The sequence below is a fragment of the Podarcis pityusensis genome, assembly GCF_964106645.2.
Source record: "Podarcis pityusensis genome assembly, chromosome: 7".
Taxonomy (NCBI): Eukaryota; Metazoa; Chordata; class Lepidosauria; order Squamata; family Lacertidae; genus Podarcis; species Podarcis pityusensis.
Window position 1 is genome coordinate 3,428,695 of NC_138031.1, and position 27,848 is coordinate 3,456,542.

General features: G+C 50.0%; 1 protein-coding gene across 3 annotated transcripts in view; it reads left to right on the forward strand.

Annotated features, from left to right (window-relative positions):
• ARHGAP39 (Rho GTPase activating protein 39) overlaps window positions 1-27,848 on the forward strand; it is a 205,491-nt gene that overhangs the window by 87,128 nt on the left and 90,515 nt on the right. For all 3 annotated transcript variants that reach the window (XM_081012535.1, XM_081012534.1, XM_081012536.1), the window contains exon 2: window positions 15,394-15,831. In XM_081012535.1, the coding sequence (XP_080868661.1) occupies window positions 15,394-15,831 (438 nt within the window). The remainder of the gene's footprint in view (window positions 1-15,393; window positions 15,832-27,848) is intronic.

The window sequence follows — 27,848 nt, forward strand, 5'->3', positions numbered from 1 at the left end:
GACCCCCTTGAAGCTGGCGGCTCGAGTCAGATGCTCGCTGGGCTTTGATACGCCGCTGGGTGGAGGTTCCCCCTTCCTCTCTGTCACATCCAGTTACGCTAAAGCAAACAGCCAGAGCGAATGCACCTTGCCCATTGACCGGGTGGCGTTCCTGGAGCAAGGCATCTGAGCTGTACGGAGACCCACCAGTAATGTTTAGTAAATTAAAAGGAGTCGTGGAAAGTGGGCGATGCAGTTTCCATCTAAGTTGTTGTCAGAATTGGCACGGTGAAGGTTCTCCTTACTGCAGAATATATATTAGAATAGAATGGAATAGACTGTTGTATTTTAATATTTTGTTGGAAGCTGCCCAGAGTAGCTGGGGAAACCCAGCCAGATGGGCAGGCTATAAATAAATAAATAAATAAATAAATAAATAATAATTGTTGTTGTTGTTGTTGTTGTTGTTGTTATGACAAATGCTCTCAGTCACCTGAGCGTCACAAATGCAAGACCATTGATCAAAAGGGAACTTCTCACACTAGACAAGAGTTTCAAAAAGCATGGGGGAAATGCAGAAAATACTTCACAAAACAGTGCCCTAAAATACATACCTGGACTTGTTTCGATTAATGTCTGCAGCAGACTTTGTGGATATTTAAGTTATAATTAGAAAAATCTTAATACTTATTCATAAAGGAAACAGCTTATAAGAAGTAAATAAGGAGGCCAGGATAAAGGAAGTCTTTTATTTGGTTGTTTGTATTGTATGTTATGCTTATTATATTTCTATATTGGGGGGAGTGGTTTATGTTATGTTGTAAATAAAATTTCCAACAAAAGGGATCTTCTCATACTGTCCCTGAAGATACTGAGAAGGCAGAGTTTGGCAGCTCGGTGCAAAAAAGGGCAAAATATGCTTGATTGTGAAAGTAGCTCTTTGGAATGTGCTTTGGATTTCTTTCTTTCTTTTTGGATGAAACAAAGACGTGGATTTTGCTTTGAAGGGTGGTTTAGCCTGGCATAAGCCTCTGGTTTTCTTTAGATTTTTGAGGATGGAGAGCCTTCAGCTGGGGGACCAATTGTGGCCCTCCAAACCACTCTTTCTGGCCAGTGGGTCTCCCTTCATCCCCTCCCTTCCTGTGCATAGCTGTCAACCTTCCCTTTTTTGGCGGGGAATTCCCTTATTCCAGCGCCGTTTCCCGCTGCTTCCCGCTGCTATCCCGGATTGTTAGATACCCCGTAGACTGTCCCCAGGACAGGTGAGGCTGCTGATCCCTTATTTTCAAATCTGAAAGTTGACAGCTATGCTCCTGTGTCCACACCCCTTTCCACCCTCAAGTGCTTTTGTTTGGCTAGAAGGTGCCCTTGAAGCTGTCACAATGCCTCTTGCTTGCCTGGAAATGTGTGTGTGTTTACACCTCTGACTGCTGCACGGCCGTGTTAGAAACTGAGATATAAAATCTAGGAGCCTAATGGCACCTTAAATCTAGGTCATTGTCGTCACAATGATATGTCTTGGTACGTTAGAAAAGAAAGAAAACAAGATTACAAAGCATGTGTGTCTTTTGTTGCCAGGCTGCTGTGTGAATCACCTTCTGCGCTGCCCTGGAGACCAGCTGAGTGGCGTGGCATCACGGGCATGCCAGCCAGCCAGATGGAGATGTTGGTGCCAAACCTCGCAACCAGACATCTTCACTTCCTCGCAAAAGGCCGCTTGCCGGTTGCAAAACGCAAACGGCCCCCAGTTAATTTTGAACGTGCTCCCCCTGCCCCGAATGGAAAGTTGCCTCTGATAGGATGTGGTCTTTGGACTGAAGTAGGTCCCCACTAACCCACCTGCTGAGCTGGATGGCCCTAGTTCTTGTTCTGAGCCATTTTCAGTCTAAATTTTAACCGAGACCAAGAGCTGAGGTCAGGAAGGGAAGCGTGGATGCAAAAGTCACGGGGGCAGAATGTGTCTGGATGGAACTGACATTGGCATCCGGAGCTCTAATGCATTAGCCGGAAGCTCAAGCTGCGCCTTAAAACTCCCGCTTGGAGGAGCCCGTTTTGCCCTTGGATGCAGTCGCACTGAGACTTCTCAGTATGGAAAACGAGAAAGCTAAGTTTATTATAGGACATGTATGTTGGATATGAAATATCCCAGATCTGGGCGGCTTGAGGTGGAGATGCAGTGAGCCATTCTTGCTCTTTCATCTCTGCAAAGATGAGCAAAGGAGAGAGGTCTCACATCCCAAGGTGGGATGAAGAAGGAAATAAGAAGTGATGTCCTCAACGCTGAGAACATTGGTCTAGTGCAGGGACAGGCAACCTAAGGCCCATGGGCTGGATGCGGCCCAATCGCCTTCTCAGTCCGGCCCGCGGACGGTCCGGGAATCAGCGTGTTTTTACATGAGTAGAATGTGTCTTTTAATTTAAAATGCATCTCTGGGTTATTTGTGGGGCCTGCCTGGTGTTTTTACATGAGTAGAATGCGTGCTTTTATTTAAAATGCACCTCTGGGTTATTTGTGGGGCATAGGAATTTGTTCACCCCCCCCCAAATATAGTCCGGCCCACCACATGGTCTGAGGGATGGTGGACTGGCCCCCTGCTGAAAAAGTTTGCTGACCCCTGGTCTAGGACTTTAGGGAAGGTCAACACAAAGGCCCACTAGGGATTTTGGATTGCTGTATTCTAGGGTTTAGCAGATTGCTCTTCTTGAAACTTTACCTTATAAATCGAAAGAGCTCAGATAACCAGGTTCCCCACCACCACTTGGCATGATTTTTATTTCTCATTCAAATGTTGAGGCACGTGGTTCCTGAGTGCCACAAGTACATGCAGGTGTCAGGCTCATCTAAGACTTCATAGAACCATTATCCTCAATAATGATGAAACTCACAGGTGGAGAATACTTCTATTTTTACACGTCCTTGTTAGGTGCAAAGGGAATCTTTGTATGAGTCAATGCTTTATTATCCTTTTGGAGCTGTGCTGTACTTTTGTCCTTCCAGGCTGTGACGCTCTGTGGTCTACATTTCTGAATCTTCCTTTCATTTCTTTTTGTTACGTTTGCACTTTTAAACAAAATCAATAATAGTGAAAAAAAACAACGAAGGAAGAAAGATGGTCCAGGAAGCATGGAGGTTCACCTCTCTGTCTGCTTTCTCCCTGTGCAAACTTTCAGTCCTTCGTACAAGCTGACTTGCATCCCAATTCTTCCAGCAGTTTCTGGATTATTTATTTTTTAAAAATACCTGTGTACCACAATTTCAACAATTATATAATAATAATAATAATAATAATAATAATAATAATAATAATTTATTATTTGTACCCCGCTCATCTGGCTGGGTTTCCCCAGCCACTCTGGGCGGCTTCCATAGAAACCAAAAATACAGTAAAATATCACAGATTAAAAACTTCCCTGAACAGGGCTGCCTTAAGATGTCTTCTAAATGTCAGGTAGTTATTTATCGCTTTGACATCTGATGGGAGGGCGTTCCACAGGGCGGGCGCCACTACCGAGAAGGCCCTCTGCCTGGTTCCCTGTAACTTTGCTTCTCGCAGAGAGGGAACCGCCAGAAGGCCCTCAGTGCTGGACCTCAGCGTCCGGGCAGAATAATGGGGGTGGAGACGCTCCTTCAGGTATACTGGGCCGAGGCCGTTTAGGGCTTTAAAGGTCAACACCAGCACTTTGAATTGTGCTCGGAAATGTACTGGGAGCCAATGTAGGTCTTTCAAGACCGGTGTTATGTGGTCTCGGCGGCCGCCCCCAGTCACCAGTCTAGCTGCCGCATTCTGGATTAGTTGTAGTTTCCGAGTCACCTTCAAAGGTAGCCCCACGTAGAGCGCATTGCAGTAGTCCAAGCGGGAGATAACTAGAGCATGCACCACTCTGGCGAGACAGTCCACGGGCAGGTAGGGTCTCAGCCTGCGTACCAGGTGGAGTTGGTAGACAGCTGCCCTGGATACAGAATTGACCTGCGCCTCCATGGACAGCTGTGAGTCCAAAATGACTCCCAGGCTGCACACCTGGTCCTTCAGGGGCACAGTTACCCTATTCAGGACCAGGGAGTCCTCCATACCAGGCCGCCCCCTGTCCCCCAAAAACAATACTTCTGTCTTGTCAGGATTCAACTTCAATCCATTAGCCGCCATCCATCCTCCAACCGCCTCCAGGCACTCACACAGGACCTTCACCGCCTTCACTGGTTCTGATTTGAAAGAGAGGTAGAGCTGGGTATCATCTGCATATTGATGGACACCCAGTCCAAATCCCCTGATGATCTCTCCCAGCGGCTTCATATAGATGTTAAAAAGCATGGGGGAGAGGACGGAACCCTGAGGCACCCCACAAGTGAGGGCCCAGGGGTCTGAACACTCATCCCCCACCACCACTTTCTGAACACGGCCCAGGAGGAAGGAGCGAAACCACTATATAACAGTGCCCCCAGCTCCCAGCCCCTCTAGACGGTCCAGAAGGATGTTATGGTTGATTGTATCAAAGGCCGCTGAGAGATCCAGCAGAACCAGGAAACAACTCTCACCTTTGTCCCTAGCTCGCCGGAGATCATCAACCAGCGCGACCAAGGCAGTTTCAGTCCCATGGTGAGGCCTGAATCCCGATTGGAAGGGATCCAAATGGTCCGCATCCTCCAGGCGTGCCTGGAGTTGTTCAGCAACCACACGCTCAATCACCTTGCCCAAGAATGGAAGATTTGAGACTGGGCGATAGTTGGCCATACTGGCCGGGTCTAAAGATGGTTTTTTAAGAAGCGGTTTAATGACCGCCTCTTTCAGCGGATCTGGGAATGTTCCCTCGCAGAGGGAAGCATTCACCACCCCGCAGAGCCCATCGCCCAGCCCTTCCCGGCTTGCTTTTATTAGCCAGGATGGGCAAGGATCAAGGAGACAGGTGGTTGGTTTCATGCGTCCAAGCAGCCTGTCCACATCCTTGGGGGTAACGGATTGAAATTGATTCCATGCAACTTGACCAGACAGAGCTCCAGCACTCTCCCGCCCCGGCCCTGCTCCCACGGTGGTGTCTAGCTCCTTCCGAATATGAGTGATTTTATCTGCAAAAAACTTTGCAAAATCGTTGCAGGAGATCTTGGGGTCTTTACAAGGCCCCGGTGGTAAAGGTGGTTCCGTTAAATTGCGAACCACCTGAAAGAGTCTCCTGCTACTATTTTCTGCAGATGCAATAGAGGCGGCGAAGAAAGTCTTCTTCGCCGTCGCTATCGCCACTTGGTAGGCTCGACGTTGAGCTCTAACCTGTGTCCGGTCAGATTCGGAGTGAGTTTTCTGCCACCGACGCTCTAGCCGTCTCAGCGATTGTTTCATCGCCCTCAGCTCCGAAGAAAACCACGGGGCTGTCCGGGCTCCATGCAATCGGAGAGGGCGCTTCGGAGCCAGACAGTCAATAGCCCTGGTTAACTCCGCATTCCAGCGGGCCACCAGGGAATCAGCTGAAAGGCCATCAACATGGGCTAAAGCATCCCCTACCACTCTCTGGAAACCATTTGGATCCATTAAGTGGCGGGGGCGGACCATCCGAATTGGTCCCACCTCCCTGCAGAGGGGAAGGGTCGCGGAGAAGGGACCATCGGCTGGGTGAGGACTGCAGGGCCTGCTCCCTTCCAGGGCCTTTTCCAACTGGCCCAGGGGGCGTGGCCCAGGCCCTTATTTGGAACAAACTTTTGGGGAAGTGTGGGAAGTGTTCTGCCATTGCTTCCCTGTTCCAGGTGGTTAATGTGCTTTAAAATGTCCACAAGCAGTCGGTGGCAATTTAAATTTTTATTCCTTTTTTTCCTTTTTTCCTTTGTTGGGGGTGGGTGGGATGGATAGTTGTTTGGGGATTAATTTTAGTATAATTGTTCTGTTCCTTTTTGTTGTTGTTGTTTTATTGGTTCTGTATAGTTTGTGTTTTGTTTTTAAGGGGCGGGATCAGGGCTGCCTGGGAGTGGCTCCCCAGCCAACACGATGGCTGGGACAAGTTCCACAGGGGGGGAAGCACTGGGACATCCGATCTCGGTGATCATGGGCAGGAGGAGGAGTTACGCTAAGACCAGACCATGTCATTACCGAGGAGGCAGGTTTAGTCGTTGTTTGAAGACTATCCCTGCCTCCGGGTCTGGCCTTGACCGGATGGATACTGGAATCAACAGGGGAAACCCACATGACCTGAAAGTGTTGCTGTGCAATGCCAGGTCAATGATGAATAAAACCACTGCCATCCACGACTTGATTGTGGATGGAGGATTTGACCTGGCATGTGTGACAGAGACCTGGTTGGAGGAAGCAGATGGGCCTGTCCTTGCCGCTGCTTGCCGACACGACCTTACAAGGGGCCGCTCGGGACTTCGTGGAAAGCATGGCCTCCATGGGGCTGTCCCTGAATAAGTTGGGCCCAACTCATAGTCATGGACATGCCTTAGACCTGGTGTTCACCTCTAGTAACGTGGGTGATCTGACACTAAGTAAAAGTGAAACAAAAGAAGTGCCATGGTCAGATCACTTCCTGTATATACATACAATAAAAACAGCATGAAAATTTCGGACAGGTCACCAGCTGACTATTGCTGAAAATGAAGTTATGCGCACACTTAGTTTCACTATACATTTAAAGCATATTAAACCCACAATTAAAGCACAATACTTTCTCCCAAAGAACCGTGGGAAGTGTAGTTTGTTAGGGTGCTGGGAATGGTAGCTGTGAGTGGAAACTACAGTTCCCGTGATTCTCGGGGGGGGGGTGAGTCTCGTGCTTTAAATGTGCACTGGATACGCTTTAAACATATAGTGCGCATCTGCCCTCAGTCAGGGATGTGGACTTGGGCTTTTAGCCCCACACTTTGCAGAGGAGCTTTGAGGTTTTGAGGAGGGACTTGAAGGGAACAGGGAGCAAGAGGCGCCACCGCACCCTCTCTCTGGAAGGGGGTCTCAGGCCTTTTCCAGTGGTGGCGCCCATCTCTTCCGAACCTTTGGGTTAGAGCTGGAGCCAGATTCCACTTCCTGGTCCTTACTGGTTGTGGTGGGGGGCCAAGCTGAACCGGCCTCGTGGCTTTCGTGGGGCAGAGAGCAGGAGATGCACATAGGCCACAGATGTGTATCTCACCCTGCTATAGATTCAGGACTGGCAGGGGTCCTACAGCCTTAAAACCCATAATTGTATCTTACTGCAGTGTGTGTGTATGTAATTCTATAAGGTACAGTATAAAGTACAGTGGTACCTTGATTCTCAAATGCCTTGGTACTCACACAACTTGGAACCCAAACACTGCAAACCCGGAAGTAAGTGTTCCGGTTTGTGAACTTTTCTCAGAAGCCGAATGTGCTCCATTTTGAGTGTTACGCTGAGGTCTGTCTGTTTTTGCTATTTATTTTGAGTTTTTGTTTTTGTGGCTCTTTTTGTTTTGTTCTTGTGACTCTGTAGAACCCAGTTCAGCTACTGATGGATTGATTGATTGATTGATTGTGTGACTGCAGTACATTGTTTATTGCTTTCATTTGATGGATCGATGGTCTCATTTGATAGTAAAATTCATGTTGAATTGCTGTTCCGGGGGTTGTTTTTAAAAGTCTGGAACGGATTAATCCATTTTGCATTACTTTCTATGGGAAAGCACGCCTTGGTTTTGGAACGCTTTGGTTTTGGAACAGACTTGCAGAACGGATTAAGTTTGCAAACCAAGGTACCACTGTACATAGCCCTGGCAATCAACCCAAGTGGGTAAAAGCTCATGCCCTTTCTAAAAGAAATTTCTGATGTAATGTCTAGCTAAAACATCTGGAGAGCACCAGGCTGGGGAATGCAGATTTAGACAGTGTGAGAATTTCCTTTCCATGTAATGTCTGTGTTTGGGGAGGCAACCTGTTCCACCCAATAAATACCAACCTCTGCTTCTTGCAAATTCTGGGCACTTGATGTATATTATTGAGGGAACGGGAGAGAAACTCTTCCCTTTGCAATTGCTTATCTAAACAGATGCAAACTCTGTGGTGCAGAAGGGAACAGAGGTGCATTAGCCAGAGGCTCGAGATTGTGCTCCTGGGTAGCATAAAGTCTCTGTTTAGCTGCAAACAAAGGTTTTTGTTATAGCAACCACCAGCGAGTCCGCATGCTCCTTTGAAAAAACAACAGCACACGAATTACAAACTTGGGACGGTTCATTCCAACAAATGGCCCAAACCAAACCCTGTGTGATATTTAAATCATGGTTTCATAATCACCTCGATTTCAGATCAAGCAAGTAGCTCTTGATTCCGTAGGCAGGCAAGTAAGCCGAGACGGAGTTTGAGAGCAGTGCCTCCTTCGCGATCCAGAGGGCACAGGCCGAGCTAAGCCTTCTCTTCCGGAACCTGCACCCTTCATACCTGGAGCCCTTATTGGATGTGGGCAACGCCAGTGTCAGATGATGGTGGTGGTTGTTCGTGAGTAACCAGGCAGGACTCCGACCTGGCTTTTACAGGTTTTATTGTGCAAACTATTTACAGTGCAGATCTACCAAGTCATGTCCGTCTCAGTCACTTGCAGAATCCGGGAGTGGCCCCTTCCGGCTTCTCCCCCAACGTAAGAACTTCAGCACCCCAAGTCTCCTCCTCCCCTCCTTGTGTTTCACCCCTCTGCGCAAGCTGGGCAACGGAAGTGGCGTGCGTCCCTCTTGGTCAGCCTGGCGAGGTGAGGTGCTGGGGCTCTCAGAAGCATCCTCAAGCCCTCTCTTCGTTTGGCTGGCCCCTTCCCTCTCTTCACCTCCATCGTTCTGCCCTGACACTGAGGTCCAGCGCCCGAGGGCCTTCTGCCAGTTCCCTCGCTGCGAGAAGCCAAGTTACAGGGAACCAGGAAGAGGGCCTTCTCGGTGGTGGCACACACCCTGTGGAACGCCCTCCCACCAGATGTCAAAGAGAAGAACAACTACCAGACTTTTAGAAGACATCTGAAGGCAGCCCTGTTTAGGGAAGCTTTTAATGTTTAATAGACTATTGTATTTTAGTGTTTTGTTGGAAGCTGCCCAGAGTGGCTGGGGAAACCCAGCCAGATGGGCGGGGTATAAATAAATAAATAAATTATTATTATTATTATTATTATTATTATTCACTGGAGGTGTGGCTTTTCTCACTGCTGGAAGAGATACTGCTCTTCAGGAGTTTTGGAGGCTCTCTGTATCCCAATGGCCCCCCTGCCTCTCTCCCCGGTTCCGATGGCAGTCCCCTGACAGCCAGCCAGCTAGGCCGTGCAGCCGATCTTGCCCGACTGTGTTGCATGAAGGCTGGAGTGGCGTCGTAGCCATCCCCGCTTGCAAATGTCAAGAGTGGTGGATCTGGCATGGTGGTCGTTGACTGGTGGTGTGCGCTGGAATCAAACCTTGTTTTGAGAGTGCGGGTGGGAGAGCTTGGACTGGCAAAACCCAGAACTGGAGCAAAACTGGGGGGGGGGGGCAGACTGCAATGCATGAATTGTTGGGGGGGGGAGAGAGATGTGGAGGTTGATGTGGCAGGACCCAGGAGAAGGGATTATCCTTAGAAGCTGAAGGCAAAATGTGCCCCTGGCAGAGCAGCTTCAGGAGATGCCTCCTGGATCCCAGCAGGGGTCACAGGCTTGGAGGTGGGGAGGGGGGTGCCTGCTTGTTATAGGAGTCATAGGATCTGGAAGGTTCAGGTGTCAGCTTGTTAGTGCACCCCCCCCCAATGCAAAACATGCAACAACATCCATGCAGTGCTAGACGCATGTAAAAGAAACATTCAATGAAGTACGCTAAGAGAAATATCAAGTAAACTACAAAATGTGGGTCCTGTCTCTGAGACTTGGTTTCCTTCCTATGCAGTTTCAGATAGTACCGTTTTCGCCCGAATATGAGCTGCACCCGAATATAAGCCGCTCCCTTAAAATTCCACAGGCACTCACACCCGTTCCGTTTTACCGCATGTTTGTTTCAGCAGCGATATCGTAAAAGCCAATTTTTGTAATTTAAGCCGCACTTTGACTTTTCACGGTCGGAATTTGGGGAAAAAGTGAGGCTTATATTCAGCCTAATGCGGTAATATTGACGCAACTCATAGGATTTTTGACACGCGGATCAGTTGCTTCAACGCTGTCCTTGGCACCTGTCTGTCTCGGGAGACAAAGCCAGAGTGTGCCTTTGGGGTGAGGTCAAGCTGTCGGGAGGTTGTAGCGTCTGCTCTGGCTGTAGAGACCGATATGGGAGAGACATGTTTTGTTGCAGCTGGGGCAGATGAAGGCGTCTGATTGTGCTGCTGCAGATGCACCACAGCATTTCTTCACCCTGCGTTCCTCCCAGAGGTCATTCATTCTCTGGTCACTGCTGTTGATGCACAACCTGACTGTCTCCAGGCCCTGTGGTCATCTGCGAGTGACTCCCATCCGGCGGAGTTGATGTTCCTAGTGTCACATTTGCAGACGTCTTTGTAGCACAGGGGACACGGGTGGCGCTGTGGGTTAAACCACAGAACCTAGGGCTTTCTGATCAGAAGGTCGGTGGTTCGAATCCCCATGACAGGGTGAGCTCCCGTTGCTCAGTCCCTGCTCCTGCCAACCTAGCAGTTCGAAAGCACGTCAAAGTGCAAGTAGATAAATAGGTACCGCTCCAGCGGGAAGGTAAACGCCGTTTCCGTGTGCTGCTCTGGTTTGCCAGAAGTGGCTTAGTCATGCTGGTCACGTGACCCAGAAGCTGTACGCCGGCTCCCTCGGCCAATAAAGCGAGATGAGCACCGCAACCCCAGAGTCGTCCGCGACTGGACCTAATGGTCAGGGATCCCTTTACCTTTGCTTGTAGCACAGAGTTGATCTGGTGCCAGAATCCAGCTCCCCATAGAGCAGCGGTTCTCAACCTGTGGGTCCCCAGATGTTGTTGGACTACAACTCCCATCATCCCTGACCACTGGTCATGCTGGCTAGGAATGATGGGAGTTGTAGTCCAACAACATCTGGGGACCCACAGGTTGAGAACCGCTGCCATAGAGCATGATCCTTGGGAGATCCTGCCATTCTCTGGGCATGGCCAAGCCAGCGTAGACGTCGCTGAAACAGGAGTGTGATCACGCTGGGAATGTGCGGCTTCAACAATTGCATTATATATAAAGCAAGTTGTGTGTTGGGTTTATGTTTTTGTGCAATCCACGTCCACCCAGTATATGAAGGCCGGCACATAGTTAAACTAGGCAGCGAAGGTGACGAGGCCTGATGGCTTTAAGAGAGGGCGATCGATGGCTTTGATAGACCCAAGTCGCTAGCCACATGGAAAGATGAAGGCCCACCCCCACCCCCAAATACCGGCGCATCCCGCAGACTTTAACACACACACAGCCCTGGCCACAAGACTCAAAGGTTGAGGTCATTACGCTTTCGGAGGGCAGGGTACGGAGAAAGCCGAAGAAAGGACAATCTAGGCTTAAATAGGAACTTTGCCTCTTCCCTAGGAAAAGATACCCACTCTTACGTCCTCCTCAGAAATCCAAAGTCAGACGGGCATCTTTCTGAGAAGCCTTAGCTGCATGGCTAGGGCAGATGCCTTTTGAAAAGAAAATTAATTAAACATTTCTTTTTTATTTATTTCTTTTATTTTTATTTATAATTTTCAGTTATATACATTTCAATAGTTTTACAATCATTTTAGCATTTTGAAACTTGACTTCCTTCCGCCTCATCCTGCGGTTCCTTAAATTTGTTTTTTATATTTCCTGCTTGCTCCAAATTAACTTAACTTACTCATTTATTCCTCTACTTTAAATATGTACTCTTATAAAACTGCAGGTTATTACAGTAATCCTGCCAATGTTCTTATCTGTTTACAGTTTGTCTGTAAATATTCAACAAACCATTTCCGTTCTTTTATAAAAAGTTTGTTACCTTGATTTCTTATTTTTCCGGTAAGTTTCGCCATTTCCGTGTATTCTGTAAGTTTTTGTATCCATTCTTCTTTTGCTGGAACTTCTTCTTTCCATTTTTGGGCAAATAACATTCTTGCCGCTGTACATGAATAAATTTCTCTACAGTTTGGGTAGTCCTGCACCTATAATTCCCAAAAGGAATTCCTTTTGGAAATTAATTAAACATTTCAACCTCCACAGCTGAAGCCTGGGCAGGCCGAGAGCACTGTTTGAGAAGCATCATGGCGCATGCTTTAGAAATGCGCAGAACTTGCGTCTCTTCGGTGCTGAACGTTCAGAAAGCACCCTGGGTAAAGAAAAAGAAAAATCCACGTTGAACGCATTCATTTTTAAAGCACTGCCCTATATATGATGAAGGCGGTTAAATGATTCAAACAAGTCTGTTCAGATGGGCCAGCTCTGCGGTAATGAATAATGAAGAATATTTTGCAATTAGATAGCACTCTCAAATGTTCAAAGCGATTCTGGAGCGTTATCTTAGGAACCCACACAAACAGAGCCCTCTGAGCCGAGACGTTAAATCTGAGCAAAATATAGGGCACCCTCCCTGCTCCTGAGCAAAATATCCCACCTGCAGATGCTGCCTTTTCTGTCTTCCGCACAACAGCAGCCCTCGTCGCCCTTCTTCCCCTCTCTTTGGCCCCATTACTTTTCTCTCATATATATAAGTTTTACTTAACAAATTTAAATTCAAACACAGCATTCACCTCTTCATTTTAATAATAATAATAATAATAATAATAATAATAATTTATACCCCGCCCATCTGGCTGAGTGTCCCCAGCCACTCTGGGCGGCTCCCAATCGAGTGTTAAAAAACAATACAGCATTAAATATTAAAAGCTTCCCTAAACAGGGCTGCCTTCAGATGTCTTTAAAAGATAGGATAGCTGCTTATTTCCTTCACATCTGAGGGGAGGGCATTCCACAGGGCGGGCGCCACCACCGAAAAGGCCCTCTGCCTGGTTCCCTGTAACCTCACTTCTCGCAATGAGGGAACCGCCAGAAGGCCCACAGAGCTGGATCTCAGTGTCCAGGCTGGATGATGCGGGTGGAGACGCTCCTTCAGGTATACAGACTGAGGCTGTTTAGGGCTTTAAAGGTCAGCACCAACACTTTGAATTGTGCTCGGAAACATACTGGGAGCCAATGCAGATCTCTCAGGACCAGTGTTATGTGGTCTTTGCAGCCACTCCCAGTCACAAGTCTAGCTGCCGCATTCTGGATTAGTTGTAGTTTCCGGGTCACCTTCAAAGGTAGCCCCACGTAGAGCACATTGCAGTAGTCCAAGCGGGAGATAACCAGAGCATGCACCACTCTGGCAAGATAGTCTGGGGCAGGTAGGGTCTCATCCTGCGTACAGGTGGAGCTGGTAAACAGCTGCCCTGGACACAGAATTGACCTGCGCCTCCATGGACAGCTGCGAGTCCAGAATGACTCCCAGGCTGCGCACCTGGTCCTTCAGGGGCACAGTTAACCCATTCAGGACCAGGGAGTCCCCCACACCAGCCTGCCCCCTGTCCCCCCAAAACAGTACTTCTGTCTTGTCAGGATTCAACCTCAATCTGAATCCTTTGACTTCCCTCCGCCCTCCCATGGTTACCATTATCAATCCTTCCCCCCCCCCCACTGATTATCTTATTTTCTCTCATTTGTTAAAAAAAAAATAGAGCTTTGCGTCAGCATTGTTCTATATCAATACATTTATTTATTTTCCGTTGTTATTGCGAGAAATTAGGAGGGTCCTGAACCTTGGTTGGTTGCGTTCAGTTGACTGCAGCGCGGTTTGTTTGTTTGTTTGTATGTGTGTAGGGGCGGTTGTGGTTTTGGTAGGTTGTTGGGTCGGATTAGCCATATTGATCCGCTTGCTTTGGGGGGGGGGAGAAGCATAGGTCATCGCCTTGTTGTGCTGTGTTAAAGGGGAACCGCACAGTTGTGTGCAGATTGGCTCACTTCCTTGAGTCATCGCAAAGGGAGTTACAGTGGCACCTTGGTTCTCAAACGCCTTGGTACTCAAACAACTTGGAACCCTAACACTGCAAACCTGGAAGTAAGTGTTCTGGTTTGCAAACTTTTTTTCGGAAGCGGAACGTGCTCCATTTTGGGTGTTACTCTTCCGATTTGAGTGCCACACTTCTCTTTTGAGTGTTACGCCGAGGTCTGTCTGTTTTTGCTATTTATTTTGCGTTTTTGTGGCTTTTTTGTTTTGTTTTTGTGACTACGTGGAACCCAGTTCAGCTACTGATTGATTGTGTGACTGCGGTACATTGTTTATTGCTTTCATTTTATGGATCAATGGTCTCGTCTGATAGTAAAATCCATGTTAAATTGCTGTTTTAGGGGTCGTTTTTAAAAGTCTGGAACGGTTTACTTTCTATGGGAAAGCACGCCTTGGTTTTGGAACGCTTAGGTTTTGGGACGGACTTCCAGAACAGATTAAGTTTGAGAACCAAGGTACCACTGTATTTGTTGCCCGAGCATCTTGCTGGGGTATGGGATGCTGTCATTTGGACTCTGTAGACTGGTCACAGGGTGTGTGTGACCTACCTTGTTTTGGCCAGCCTTGTGAGTTGGGTGATGGTCTCCTACCCTTCCATTTTTGTGATCAGAGCTTCTCCAGCCCTGAGCCAAAGAGCAGAACCCACCCTAAGCTTCTGAAAGGCCCTTTGCAGCGTTCGTCCCCATCTGCAGAGCAGCTGTTCTGGATGAAGGCCACTTCCAAAAGATGTTTTATTTCCTGCTTCCGTTCAGCGATGGCATACCATGCTGATGAGCATTGTACTTTTTTAAAAAAAGTTTAGGTTTGCAATTTTAAGTGTGTCTTCTGCAATTTCCTGAGTCCCCTTTTCACCACATAGGAGAGCAGCTTCTAGGAGTAAATATTTGAACTATTTGAAAAGCAATTGTAATAAGCAGATTACACTAGTAGGACTGCAAGAAGTTTTTTAGGCATTCCCCCCTCCCAAAAGCTCAACAACTGTTTTGTATGGGACAGTGACAATAAAAATTATCGTATCGTAACTGTGGGCAATCATTCCCCAAAAAGCTCAACAATTTTGGCCAAGCCTCCCCCCCAAAATAGTTCAACAACTTCGGGGAATCTCTCCCCCCCCATTTCCCCATTTTCTAAATTTTGAGTCCCCCCAAATAGGGTAACTGAGTTTTGATGGATGTAATAATGGGATACTGAATGATATAGTTTTTGTAAACTATGCAGGGATTTTATGATATGCAAAATGAACCATGGAAAGAGAAGAAGGGAAGTCATCGATATCTTAAGGATGTAACAATGAGTACTTTAAATTGTAAAGCAGAAAATTTAATAAAATTTTATTATTTAATTTAATTTAATAATTATAAAATTTAATAAGACTACAAAAAAACTGCAAAAAGAGAAGCATTTCTTGGTCTGGGCCAATGCCTGGACGAGAGGTCACCTGGGGACGCCTGGGGCTGCAAGCACGACACTGATCCTGACCAGCTTCTAAATGTTTTCCTGTGCTTCTTTTCCCCTCCCCAGGCTGGAATGGGTGGAAATCATCGAGCCTCGGACGCGGGAGCGCATGTACGCCAACCTGATCACGGGGGAGTGCGTCTGGGACCCCCCCGCCGGCGTGCGCATCAAGCGCACCAACGAGAACCAGTGGTGGGAGCTGTTTGACCCGAACACCTCGCGCTTCTACTACTACAATGCCTCCACCCAGCGGACCGTGTGGCACCGGCCCCAGAACTGTGACATCATCCCCCTGGCCAAGCTCCAGACCCTGAAGCAGAACACCGAGTCCCCGCGGGCCTCCACCGAGAACAGCCCTGGGCGCAGCAGCAATGTCAGCCGCGAGGGCAGCACCAGCTCCTCCCAGGAGCAGGAGCTGGAGGGCGGCGGGGAGAAGGCGCAGGAGCAGGGCCGGACCCACCGACAGCCCTCCCAGTTCGCCACCGTCAAAGAAGAAACGGAAAGGTAACCTTGCGCGGCCGGGCTTTGGGAACCTGCGGTGGAAGCCACAGGTTTCTGGTTTTCGGGGCTTGGCAGCGCGGCCTAGTGGGTGGAGCTGTCCGAACAGAGGCCGGCTGTGCTCCGAGCTCTGCCCAAGGACCCTGTGGAGCAGGGAGGAATATGAGATTTGGCTGGTGGGAAGGGCGCAATTAGGTGTTTTTAATTTTCTTGTTTTTGCACACTCCTCCATTGTTTGCAATCCGAAGCTCGCTTCATCCCCAAAAAGTTTTTTATTTGAGTTTCTAGTGAAATAAGGCTGCATTTTAATGTGGTACTTTAATCTTGTTTTTAAGTTGTATTTTAATCAATTGTTTTTATACCTGGTGTTAGCTGCCCTGAGCATGGTCTTGGCTGGGGAGGGCGGGGTATTAATAATAATAATAATAATAATAATAATAATAATAATAGTTGTTGTTGTTGTTGTTGTATCCGCTCTGCAGTTTGCTTGGGGTGGGGTTGGGGGTCACTGCGATTGCCCTGCCAGTCTCAGGATGGCACAGATGGGGAATTTGCAACCCAGCAGAAGTTTTGGGACTGCAACTCCCACCAGCCCATCAGCGGTTGGGGTGATGGCAGTTGTGGTCCAGCAAATGTCTGGATGGTCCCTAAGAGAGAGACTTCTAGCCACAATGGACCAACAGGGTCTGACTCTGCATCCATAGGCTTCAGCCTGCCTTGCCTGTCTCTCCTGCTCCCTCTCTTTGTATCTTCCTTCCCTTCTGAGCTTCTGAGCCTCCCCCAAACCTTTCCTAGTCTTTCCTACTCCCCCCCTCCATCCTGTCCTTCCTGGAATCTCCATCCTGCGAGGATTTTCACCTGCATCTCTCTAGTGGGATAGTACTGAATCAGTGGCAAGTGCCCTTCTGACTTGCACTCTTTTAAAGACTCGAGGAACGAGGTTATCACTCCTCTTTTATTGTCCATCCTGGGTCACCCAGCCACTGCCACAGTGTCCTTTCTCTTGGCAGATCAAGATGAGCAGGTGACAGCAAAGGTGGCAAGGATTTCAGCAGGGGGGAATCAGAATAAGATCCACTATGCAACTGTTGATTCAAAACCCTAAAATCTATTTTATATAATTGACTTTTTATTTCTATTATTTGTATATTGTATTGCGGTTTTGTTGCTATAGGCGGTGGCTGGCGCAAATAAAGATTCATTCATTCATTCTCTAGTGGAATCCAAGACGCCAGGGTCCCCTGTTTTGCAAAAGCGGGCCTTGTCTCTGAGGCAGTGCAAAGCTAACTGAAATGCGGGCAGGAGACTTTAATCTGCTGCGCAGATGGCCCTGCTCCCTCCTCGCACCGCCTCCCCTTTTTGCAGGCTGCAGCAGTTTCCTGAAATACACAAGGAAGAGGTGATGGTTGTTTTCCCGTTCTCAGTTGATGTCGGCTGGTGCATCACAGCTCTGCCTGCTTATGGTACCTGCCTTGTTTGCAGATGGCTTGTGAACCAATAATCCTGCCCAGGCAAGGAGAGCTTCCTCAGAGCAGGCTGTGGTGAGACACAAAAGCTGGAGTGGCTTTCTGGAGGCGACTGAGAAAGAATGGCCGGCAAAAACCCTGGTCGCTGCAGCCTCAAGAGCCACAGCGAACTGGATATGGAAGGAGGAATTCCTTCTCGCTAATTTGAGCCGGAGTATGGCATCTGAGCTGCGCAATCCGCTTGAGACGGCGCACAGTGATCATTAATATAATTAATAATAGCAATTAGCCGATCAGTGTCAGTAGTAATTAAAGATCAGCTGGGAGGAGGCAACAGGTGGCTTTCCGCGGGGGTCTTCCCCTGTGCCCGGCGGGGTTGCCGTGATTGCTTAATTACATCTGAAGAAGTGCGCATTGCGCCCCCGGCAGGAGCAAAGTTGATCTTGCGGGGCAGGGGGAAAGGGGTTCACTCGGGCGCAAGCGCAGCGTTGGCAGAGAATCTGGTCTAACTGTGTGCCAAATGGTTGGGATGTGTAGGAACAGAGGACGCCAGCCTGGGGGCAGCTGCAAGGTGCTGCTGGTCAGGCCAACCCGCAAAAAACCGGGAGGCAGCAAAGGCAGCGGTGTTTGCAGGGGTGCAGCCCCGCTGTAAAATCCCCACTGTGTCATAGTTCCTGCCGAGTTGCCTCTGACACGGCCTCCATTCCTCTTTCTAAGGCGCATCTTGGGATTTGACTGAGACAAATCTCCCTTGGTGCATCCCACTTCATGCGATGGCTGGTGCTTGATTCATTTCGTAAAATTTCTATGCCGCTTGGTTGTAGAAAAAACCTCAAAGCAGTTTACAGAAAAACAAAAAACAATAACAATAAGAAAAATAACAATGATTTGACAAAGGGTTGAAATAGCAATGGACTAGAAACAGATTGAAACTCAACCCAAAACCTGGGTAGGCTTGCCTGAACAAAAATGCTTTTATCAGGGGCTGAGAAGAATGCAGTGAAGGAACCTGCTTGGTCTCCATAGGCAGGGAGTTCCAAAGTGCAGGGGCTGCCACGCTAAAAGATGAATCTCTTATAAACATGGAGCGGATATTATGAGGCAGCTGTAACGCTGCCAGTTCCCCTAATCGAAGCAGTCAAGTGAGCTTCTGTGGGGTCAGACCGCCTCCTAAATAGTTTTCTTTTTGGGCTTTTCCTCCCGTCTTCTTGTTTGTGGTGCATTCACCCTGATTTGTTTCCAGCAAACTTAAGGCGGAGGTTAGACTATGCCTGGTCTTCATTGCGCATTTGTTCCATTTTGCTTGCTGGGTGGTTACATGACCATGATTTGCTTGCGGTGTGTTCACAGGTCTTTCCAGTGACCCACTCTTTCACCGCACACTTGGCAATCCATGTCCCCATCTCCTTCCTCACTGCAAAAACACATTCCCCCCAAGCAAGTGGATGTGTTGGGGCGACAGAGCATTTTAATTACGCAAATGTATATTTTTGATAGGGACGCGGGTGGCGCTGTGGGTTAAACCACGGAGCCTAGGACTTGCCAATCAGAAGGTCAGCGGTTCGAAACCCCGCGACGGGGTGAGCTCCCGTTGCTCGGTCCATGCTCCTGCCAACCTAGTAGTTCAAAAGCACGTCAAAGTGCAAGTAGATAAATAGGTACAGCTCCGGTGGGAAGGTAAACGGCGTTTCCGTGCGCTGCTCTGGTTTGCCAGAAGCGGCTTAGTCATGCTGGCCACATGACCAGGAAGCTGTACGTCAGATCCCTCGGCCAATAATGCGAGATGAGCGCTGCAACCCCAGAGTCGGTCATGACTGGTCCTAATGGTCAGGGGTTCCTTTACCTTTACCTTTATATTTCTGATAGGCTCTTGAATCACTTCCACAAATCGTGATGGTTCGGAGGCACCCAAAGTGAAGGACAAGGTGCTCTTGGTGGAGGAAATGCCCTTGGCTTCTGGCCGCCCTGTGGAGCCCAGGGGGGGATAAGCCAAAGGATGCAACAGCTGCAAATTGAAAATTGATTTTTGATAGCCATGATAGCGTCTTCATGTGCGGATCAGCTGCCGAAGCCTTTTCTTGATGCCTCCCCTTCCGGTTCCAGGAGGTGTGTTTGCAGTGCAGGTCTGCCTTTTAATTTGGCTGTCGGATTATTACGTTTATGAGAGTGTTTAGCACAGCCTGCAGCTGCACTTACTCAACGTGGAGGAAAATAAGCATTATAATTTCATCACGTATCATTTGTCTGCCTAAGCTTTTGTTTCTGAGTGCCAGAGAACATTCTCCGCAGTTTCTGGAACGCCAGACGGTGTAATTTGTTTTTTTTCTAGCTTGGAAATTCTAAGAAGTATAGCCTTTGGTGTTCAGAGGACTGAAAAACTCCAAAATAAACCACCCCAGCTCCTGTCACACTCAATGAATCCAAAGCCCCACTTTTGGTACAAGATTCCAGCCTCCTCCATTTCTGCGCCAGGCGGCCGTGGCTCTTGGCTCAGCAACTTTCAGCGGAGATCTCTCTCTCCTAATTGCTCCTTAGCCAAGTTCAGAACTAAGGTCAGCGTCTCTCGGCCACATGGCTGGAAGCAAATTAAACCCGGGGGAAATTACAAGGGGAAAAAAGAAGGAACACGCAAAAGGTTCCCCGCTCTCCCCCTTTCTCCGTCTCTGTTTACAGCTGGGGTTGATGGGAGATGGAGTCCAGAACAGCCGTAGGAAGCACCAAGTTGGGAGGAAAGGCTCATTATTTCCTGATGCCCCTCGCGTTTGCAGTTATACTTTAATTTGTCCCTCCTCGCCACAGCAGCCTCGCAGATAGATGAGGCTGGGGCACAGTCGACATGTTTTGGGAGCGGGGGATACATGAAACTGAACATCTCATAATCAACGTCAGCTCTTGCTTGCTGCGCTGATTTTGGTGAGAGCCTCATTTCAGTCCTCTCCCTCTTTTCCTTTCTCGTTTTGGTTTCCTCCAACTTCCTTATGGTCGAGAAGAGCACGGAAATGCCCTTGGTGTGGTTCTGTGGAACTCCCTGCCGCAGGAGGCAGGGGTGGCCCCAATCTAGTGTTGGGATGCGTCCCGGGAGACGGGGGCATTTGGCAGGCCCCCGGCTGGCTCCAGCCACCGGCCGGCAGCCGGGCAAACTCTGGTTCTTGGAACAGCATCAAAACTGTGGCACACAGCCTCAGAAGCCTTCAGAAACTTGAGCATGCTCTAATCAGCAGAGTGAATAACTCTTCACAACGGAAGAGGCGGACAGAGGCAGATGTAAGCAGATGTAAGTTACAGGCATTTATCAGGAACATGTCTGCTTCCCTTCGTGTCTAAGCAAAACAGCAGTATAGCAAAAGCAATATACGACGGAAGTTCCCAGCAGACTGTGCTGGAAGTAGACATGTAACATACAACAATCCACACATCTGTTCTAAAGGTGGAACGGAACTATATCCTAACACTTAGATGGCTTTAAAAGAGGAGGAGAGGGCTGTGAGGGTGACTAGCCAAGACGACTACTCCCTGCCTCCACAGTTGGAGGCAACAATCTGTGAATCCCAGTTGCTGGAAACCTCAGGAGGGGAGAGTTGCTCTTGTGTTTGAATCCTGCTTGCTAGTTTCCCATTGGGGAATCTGTTTGGTGACTGTGAGAACAGGATTCTGGCCTACATGGGCCAATGGCCTGATCCAGTAGGGAAGGCTGAGCCGGGAGACGAATCCCAGGAGGCTTCTCTAATCATCACTTGATGTAGAGCGAAATAAAGAGGAGATGATGAAAAGGAGAGTGGTCAATTATTCAGATGCAAAAATAAAAGGATTAAGGCTGCACTGAAGGATCTGTGGCATGTGAGAGGCCACTGTCTCGCTGAGCAGTGAACCAGGGAGTCTCAGGTTCGGCTTCTGCCGTGTCAAGGAGTTTGCAAACCTCTGTGTTTAGTGCACCCTCTGCCGTGGTCCGCTGGGTCAGGCCAATGGCCCATCTAGTCCAGCCTTGTGTTCTCACAGTGGCCAAACAGATGCCTCTGTTTGGAAACCCGGAAGCAGGATTCAAACACAAGACCCGTGGTTTCTAGCAACTGGCATTCAGAAACATTTCTGCCTCCGTTGTAGCTAGTGGCCATCGACAGCCCTCTCCTCCTCCATGGATTTGACCAATCCCTTTTTAAAGCCACCTGGCTTTGGCCATCACTGCCTCCTGCAGCGGTGAGTTCCACAGTTTACGCGCTGTGCGAAGAAGTAAATTCTTGGCAGTTGCTTCTTTTCCCCCACCTGCTCCTAGGCGTTGCCTGGTTTATAAAAAGAGGTACTGTAGCGGGGGGACCGCCATGCTTAGCCGTAAATTATTGAAAATTCATTCCTGCTGGGAGCTTGTGCGTGCCTAGGCTGCTGGTGGGCAAACTGTATTTATTTGGTGAAAGGGGAAAAGATGCCCAGTTTATGTCCAGAGATACCCTGTTAACTTAGCAAAGACTGTGTGCAGAGTTTGGGGCTGAGCCCTGACATAAATGTGCCGATTTATGACATGGATGCCTCCGGAGGGTTTGCTCCACGAGCTGTTTTTGCTGTGCTCCTGATCCCTGCTTGAGATGCAAGTCAGAAGATGCATGGATGGATTTCTGAGCATGGTCTTTGCATCCCTTTCTGTGGATAAAAGGAACAGATTTGGTGATTTACTGACTCCTTTCCACTATGTCCTACTACATTTATTGCTCGTATTTTGCTTCAAAACCCTTAGACTCTTCAGGACCCTTCAGGCATGTCCAAAGTCCGTTTGGGGGCCTAATCCAGCCCCAGTGGCAGTTTATTTCCTGTGGTAAAATCCTTAAAAAAGGTCAACAACTTCGATCCTTCATGGCCCTTCACTTCATCAAATCATCATCATCATCAAACCTTTTATTGGCACCACATACAAACATCCAAAACAAATCAATACAGAATTACCACTTCCCCAGTGGCACAAAACATTTGCTAAAATAAAGGAGGAGTATTCATCAAATATAGTAAAAGCTATGGTTTTCCCAGTAGTGATGTATGGAAGTGAGAGCTGGACCATAAAGAAGGCTGATCGCCGAAGAATGGATGCTTTTGAATTCTGGTGCTGGAGGAGACTCTTGAGAGTCCCATGGACTGCAAGAAGATCAAACCTCTCCATTCTGAAGGAAATCAGCCCTGAGTGCTCACTGGAAGGACAGATCCTGAAGCTGAGGCTCCAGTACTTTGGCCACCTCATGAGAAGAGAAGACTCCCTGGAAAAGACCCTGATGTTGGGAAAGATGGAGGGCACAAGGAGAAGGGGACGACAGAGGACGAGGTGGTTGGACAGTGTTCTCGAAGCTACGAACATGAGTTTGACCAAACTGCGGGAGGCAGTGTGAAATATACTCAGAGTCGCAAAGTGATTTCATGCTCTTTATTCAGCTCATAGTGGTGAGGAGGAATGAATAAATGTCCCCTCACAGTATCTGCTTTATATACATTATTTACACAATGGGCTGCACATGATTGGCTAATTCTGGAATTCTACTGTAAGCCAATCAGGTTGTGGATTCACTTCTATCTGGAGCAGGATTGGGTGGTTCCTGCCAACCAATCATACTGCTGCATTGTTCTAGGACCAATCAGACTGCTGCATTCTGAATCCTATTGTTCTAGGACCAATCAGACTGCTGCCTTTTGGATCCTATTGTTCTAGGACCAATCAGACTGCTACAGTTTGGATCCTATTCAACTCAGTACATAACACCCCTCCCCTCTAAGTTCCAGTCCTGCCCGGGAGGTCGCATTCATAGTCCTCAAGGTATGCCGGCGGCCTACGTGTGCGTTGTGGCCTGGGGTGTTCCCTGGTCCGGGCTCCGGGTTCTGGCTCGTGTTCCAAGGATGCTGGCTGTGATGCGGCTGTTTGGTCTGGTGCAACCGGCTCGCTCAGTCGTGGTTCTGGTTCCGGTGTCCTTTCGGCCTCACGGGTCCTCTCTGTATTTACTGATTCTGCCTCTCCTGCTGGCCCCTCCTGCTCTATGGGCCTCACTGCCCCGCTGTTCCCTTGGGACTCCTCTGACCTGTCCTCCTCCTGGTTTTCTCCCGGGAATCGTCGCCGTATCTGGTCGCAGTGGCGGCGCCAGCATTGCCCCCCATCCGTTAGCACCTCGTACGACACGGGGCCAGTGACCCTGGTGATTGTGGCGGGTACCCATGCTGGGCCTGCCCCAAAATTCTTTGCGTACACTGGGTCCTGGGCCTCGAAGGTCCGGGGGTTCCTGCCTTCCCCCACCACTACCTCATCCTGAGCTCTATCGGGGTGAAGGCGGTCCAATCTGATTGCAAGGCGCCGACCCATTAGTAGTTCAGCGGGGCTCCGGCCAGTCGTTGAGCTGGGGGTGCTGTGCTGTGCTAGAAGGAATGTGGCAAGGCGGTACTCCCAGTCCCCTTGCGTCATGCGGCGAAGGGTGTCCTTGGTGGTCCGCACCATGCGTTCTGCTTGGCCATTGGTGGCAGGGTGGAACGGCGCCGAACGGATGTGGCGGATGGCGTTCTGCGCTGTGAAGGTTTGGAATTCTCCTGACGTAAATGCAGTCCCGTTGTCTGAGACGAGAGTGTCAGGGAGCCCGTGGGTTGCAAACAGCCTGCGTAGTACCCGGATGGCTGCGGACGTGGAAGTGGACGGTACCAGTGCGACTTCCAGCCATTTGGTGTAGGAGTCCACCACTATGAAGAATGTTTTCCCCTGAAAGGGGCCAGCGAAATCCACATGCAGGCGTGACCATGGTGCTCGGGCGGACTCCCAGGACTGGACTGGGGCCCTTGGGGGGTCTGGGCGGGATTCTTGGCAGGCCTGGCAGTGTTTGACCCAGGCCTCTATCTCTCCATCGATCCCCGGCCACCACACATAACTCCTGGCAAGGGCCTTCATTCTTACTACCCCTGGATGTGTCTCGTGTAGGGCTGTGAGGACCCTTTTGCAGAGGGGCTGGGGAACAACGACTCTGCTTCCCCATAACAGGCACCCCTTGTGGGCCGACAGTTCATGTTTGCGGGTTGTGTAGCCGGCGAATTCTGGCCCGGGGCTGCTGCTGGGCCATCCCCTCCACACCCAGTCCAGGACCCGGGAGATGACCCTATCTTTCTTGGAATGGTGTGCAACTTCTTGTGCCTGAATGGGGCGGTCGGGAAGCAGCTCCAGGCTCATAACCTCTTGTGCAGGTGCTGGGTCAGGGCCTGTTTCCGGTAGTGGTAGCCTGCTGAGGGCGTCCGCATGGCCCATCGCCTTCCCAGGTCGGTGAATCAGTGCATACTGGTAGCTGGCAAGGAAAATTGACCACCTGAGGACGCGAGGAGACAGCACTTGGGGGGTCTGCTTTTCGGGGGCAAACAAGCCAAGCAACGGCTTGTGGTCAGTCACCACGGTGAAGGGCCGCCCGTACAAGAAATCATGGAATTTTTTTACTCCCTTTACGATTGCCAGACCCTCCTTGTCAATTTGCGAGTAGTTCCGCTCGGTTGTGTTGAGTGTCTGGGAAAAGTACGCCACCGGTACCTCTCTTCCATCCGGGAGTTGGTGCCCCAGGACAGCTCCAATGCCATAGGGTGAGGCGTCGCATGCTAGCACCACCGGCAGCCTCTCGTCGAAGTGTGCCAAGACCGAGTTTGAGACAAGCAAGTCCTTGACTGCCTGGAATGCGGCCTCCTGGCGCTGGCCCCACACCCAAGGGGCCCGCTTGTCCAGGAGTCTGTGTAGGGGCTCCGCTACCGCCGCCTTGTGGGGAAGGAAGGAATGGTAAAAGTTCAATAGTCCCAAGAAGGCCTGAAGTTCAGTCTTGCTCTTGGGCGCTGGGGCATCACAAATGGCCCGTACCTTGTCCCCAGTCGGGTGGACCCCTTCTGCGTCCACCATAAATCCCAGAAAGTCCACCTGAGGCACTCCTAGTAGACATTTTTCCCGCTTCACCTTGAGACCCGCCGTCTGGAAACGGTGCAGAACGGTGCGGAGGCGGTCCTCAAACTCCTCTGGTGTGGGGCCGGCAATCAACACATCATCGAAGAAGGGGGTGACGCCAGGAATCCCTTTAAGGAGAGAGTCCATTATATTCTGGAATATGCCTGGTGCCACGCTGACACCGAATTGCAGCCGCTTTACCCTGAACGCTCCTCTGTGCGTCACAATCGTCTGTGCCTCTGCTGTGGCCTCATCTACTGGCAGCTGTTGATATGCTTGGGCCAAGTCCAGCTTGCCAAAAATTTTCGACCCAGCCAGGGTGGCAAGGACATGGCTGACCACTGGCACTGGGTATGCGTGGGCCGTGAGGGCCTTGTTTATGGTACATTTGTAGTCTGCGCAGATGCGGACCGAACCATTAGGCTTGACGGGTGTGACGATTGGGGTTTCCCAGGGAGCATTAGGCACCGGCTCCAGCACTCCTTGCTCTACGAGTCGGTCCAATTCCTCGTCTATACGGGGTTTCAAGGCGAACGGGACCCGGCGGGCCTTGAGCCTGACCGGTCGTACTGCGGGGTCAAGCTGTAGCGCAATGGGGGGGCCCGTATACTGTCCCAATTTCCCATCGAAAACCCCTGGAAATTCCTTGCATATGGCGTCCACGTCCACTTGTAAGCTAGTGTGGTTCACCCCGGTGACAGCTAGCCCCAGTGGTCCAAACCATGCCAATCCCAGTAAGCTAATGTAGGGGCCCTTGACCACAAGCAAGTCCAGTTGCCGCGTCCGCCCTCGGTATTGCACCCTGAAGGTCCCCACCCCCATTGTGGGGACCTTACGTTTCTGGAAGTCCCGGAGGGTGAATGGGGCCGGCCTGAGTTTGGGACCCCCAGTGGGACACAGTTTCCTTAAGGTCCTTGCCGAGATTATGGATAGAGTTGAACCCGTGTCAAGCTCCATGCGGCATGGGGCCCCCTCTATCTGTACCTCTACATAAATTTTCTCTACGTTGGGGTGGGGCAACTGGTATACCTGGAAGTCCGTGAGCTCCGTCGAGTTGCCTTGGTGCGTTGGGCCCCGGGACCTGGGGCTCTTGGATTGGTCATCTGATGCCTGGTGTCGGGTGGGCCGAGCCCGACACACCCGGGCGATGTGTCCCGATTTTCTGCACTGCCTGCACTCTGCGTTGCGGAAACGGCAGGTCCTCCTCTCGTGACTCTCCCCGCAGCTTGCGCAGTTCCCTCCTTCTCGTCGAGGCAGCTGTGGTCTGTGCGCTGCTTGAGTGCGCTGCTGTACTCGGTGCACCTCCTCCCTGTCGGATCCTGAGTCGTCGGTGAGGTCTTCATGGTGGACCCTCGGTTGGGATGGCAGGCTCGGCCGTGCCTCTTGGGTCGACCTCTCGGCAGCTTCTGTTGCCAGGGCCTCCTCCAGAGCGACCTGGAACGTTAGGTCCTTCTTAGCGTAGAGGCGTCGTTGCAGCTTCTCATCCTTCAGGCCACCGACGAGGCGGTCACGAAGCATGTTCTCCAGCTCTGAGAAGTTGCAGAACCGGGCGGCTTGGCGGAGAGAGGTCACAAACCCAGTTATGGTTTCCCCAGGGGCTTGCCGCTTTGCGTAGAAGGCATTTCGACGAGCCACCACTGAGGGCTGCGGCGAAAAGTGCCCCTTCAGCTGTTCCATTATTGTTTTGTATGGAACAGTAGCGACGTCTTCAGGCGCAAGGAGAGCCCGGGCGATTTCAAACGTCTCCTCTCCGCAGACGCTGAAGAATATCGCCCTCTTCTTGGCGTCTTCTTCGTCGGTGACCCCTTTGGCTTCTAGGAGGAAGGTGAAACGGGAGGCGTACGCTTCCCAGTCTCCAGATGCTGGGTTGAATGGCGAGAAGCTGCTGTTGGCTGCCATTCTGAGTTCCTTGTGCCCCGGAGCTGAAGCCTGGATACACGGTGCGAGGCAGCGGTGCGGCAGTTGGCGGTGCTGCGGTGCTGTGTGTGGCAGTCAGCTCAGCGGGATCCCATCCTCGTCGCCAGTGAAATATACTCAGAGTCGCAAAGTGATTTCATGCTCTTTATTCAGCTCATAGTGGTGAGGAGGAATGAATAAATGTCCCCTCACAGTATCTGCTTTATATACATTATTTACACAATGGGCTGCACATGATTGGCTAATTCTGGAATTCTACTGTAAGCCAATCAGGTTGTGGATTCACTTCTATCTGGAGCAGGATTGGGTGGTTCCTGCCAACCAATCATACTGCTGCATTGTTCTAGGACCAATCAGACTGCTGCATTCTGAATCCTATTGTTCTAGGACCAATCAGACTGCTGCCTTTTGGATCCTATTGTTCTAGGACCAATCAGACTGCTACAGTTTGGATCCTATTCAACTCAGTACATAACACAGTGGAAGACAGGAATGCCTGGCGTGCTCTGGTCCAGGGGGTCACGAAGAGTCGGACACGACTAAACGACTAAACAACAACAACATTCATCAAATCTTATCATAATGGCCACGGGGGCTGATGGGAGTTGTAGTCCAAAACACCTGGAGGGCACCAGGTTAGTGCCAAGAACTCCCCAGGCAGCCTCACTTGCGTCCTCAGCTCTCCTCCAATTTCCAACATGCTCTTCATTCCTCCTCTC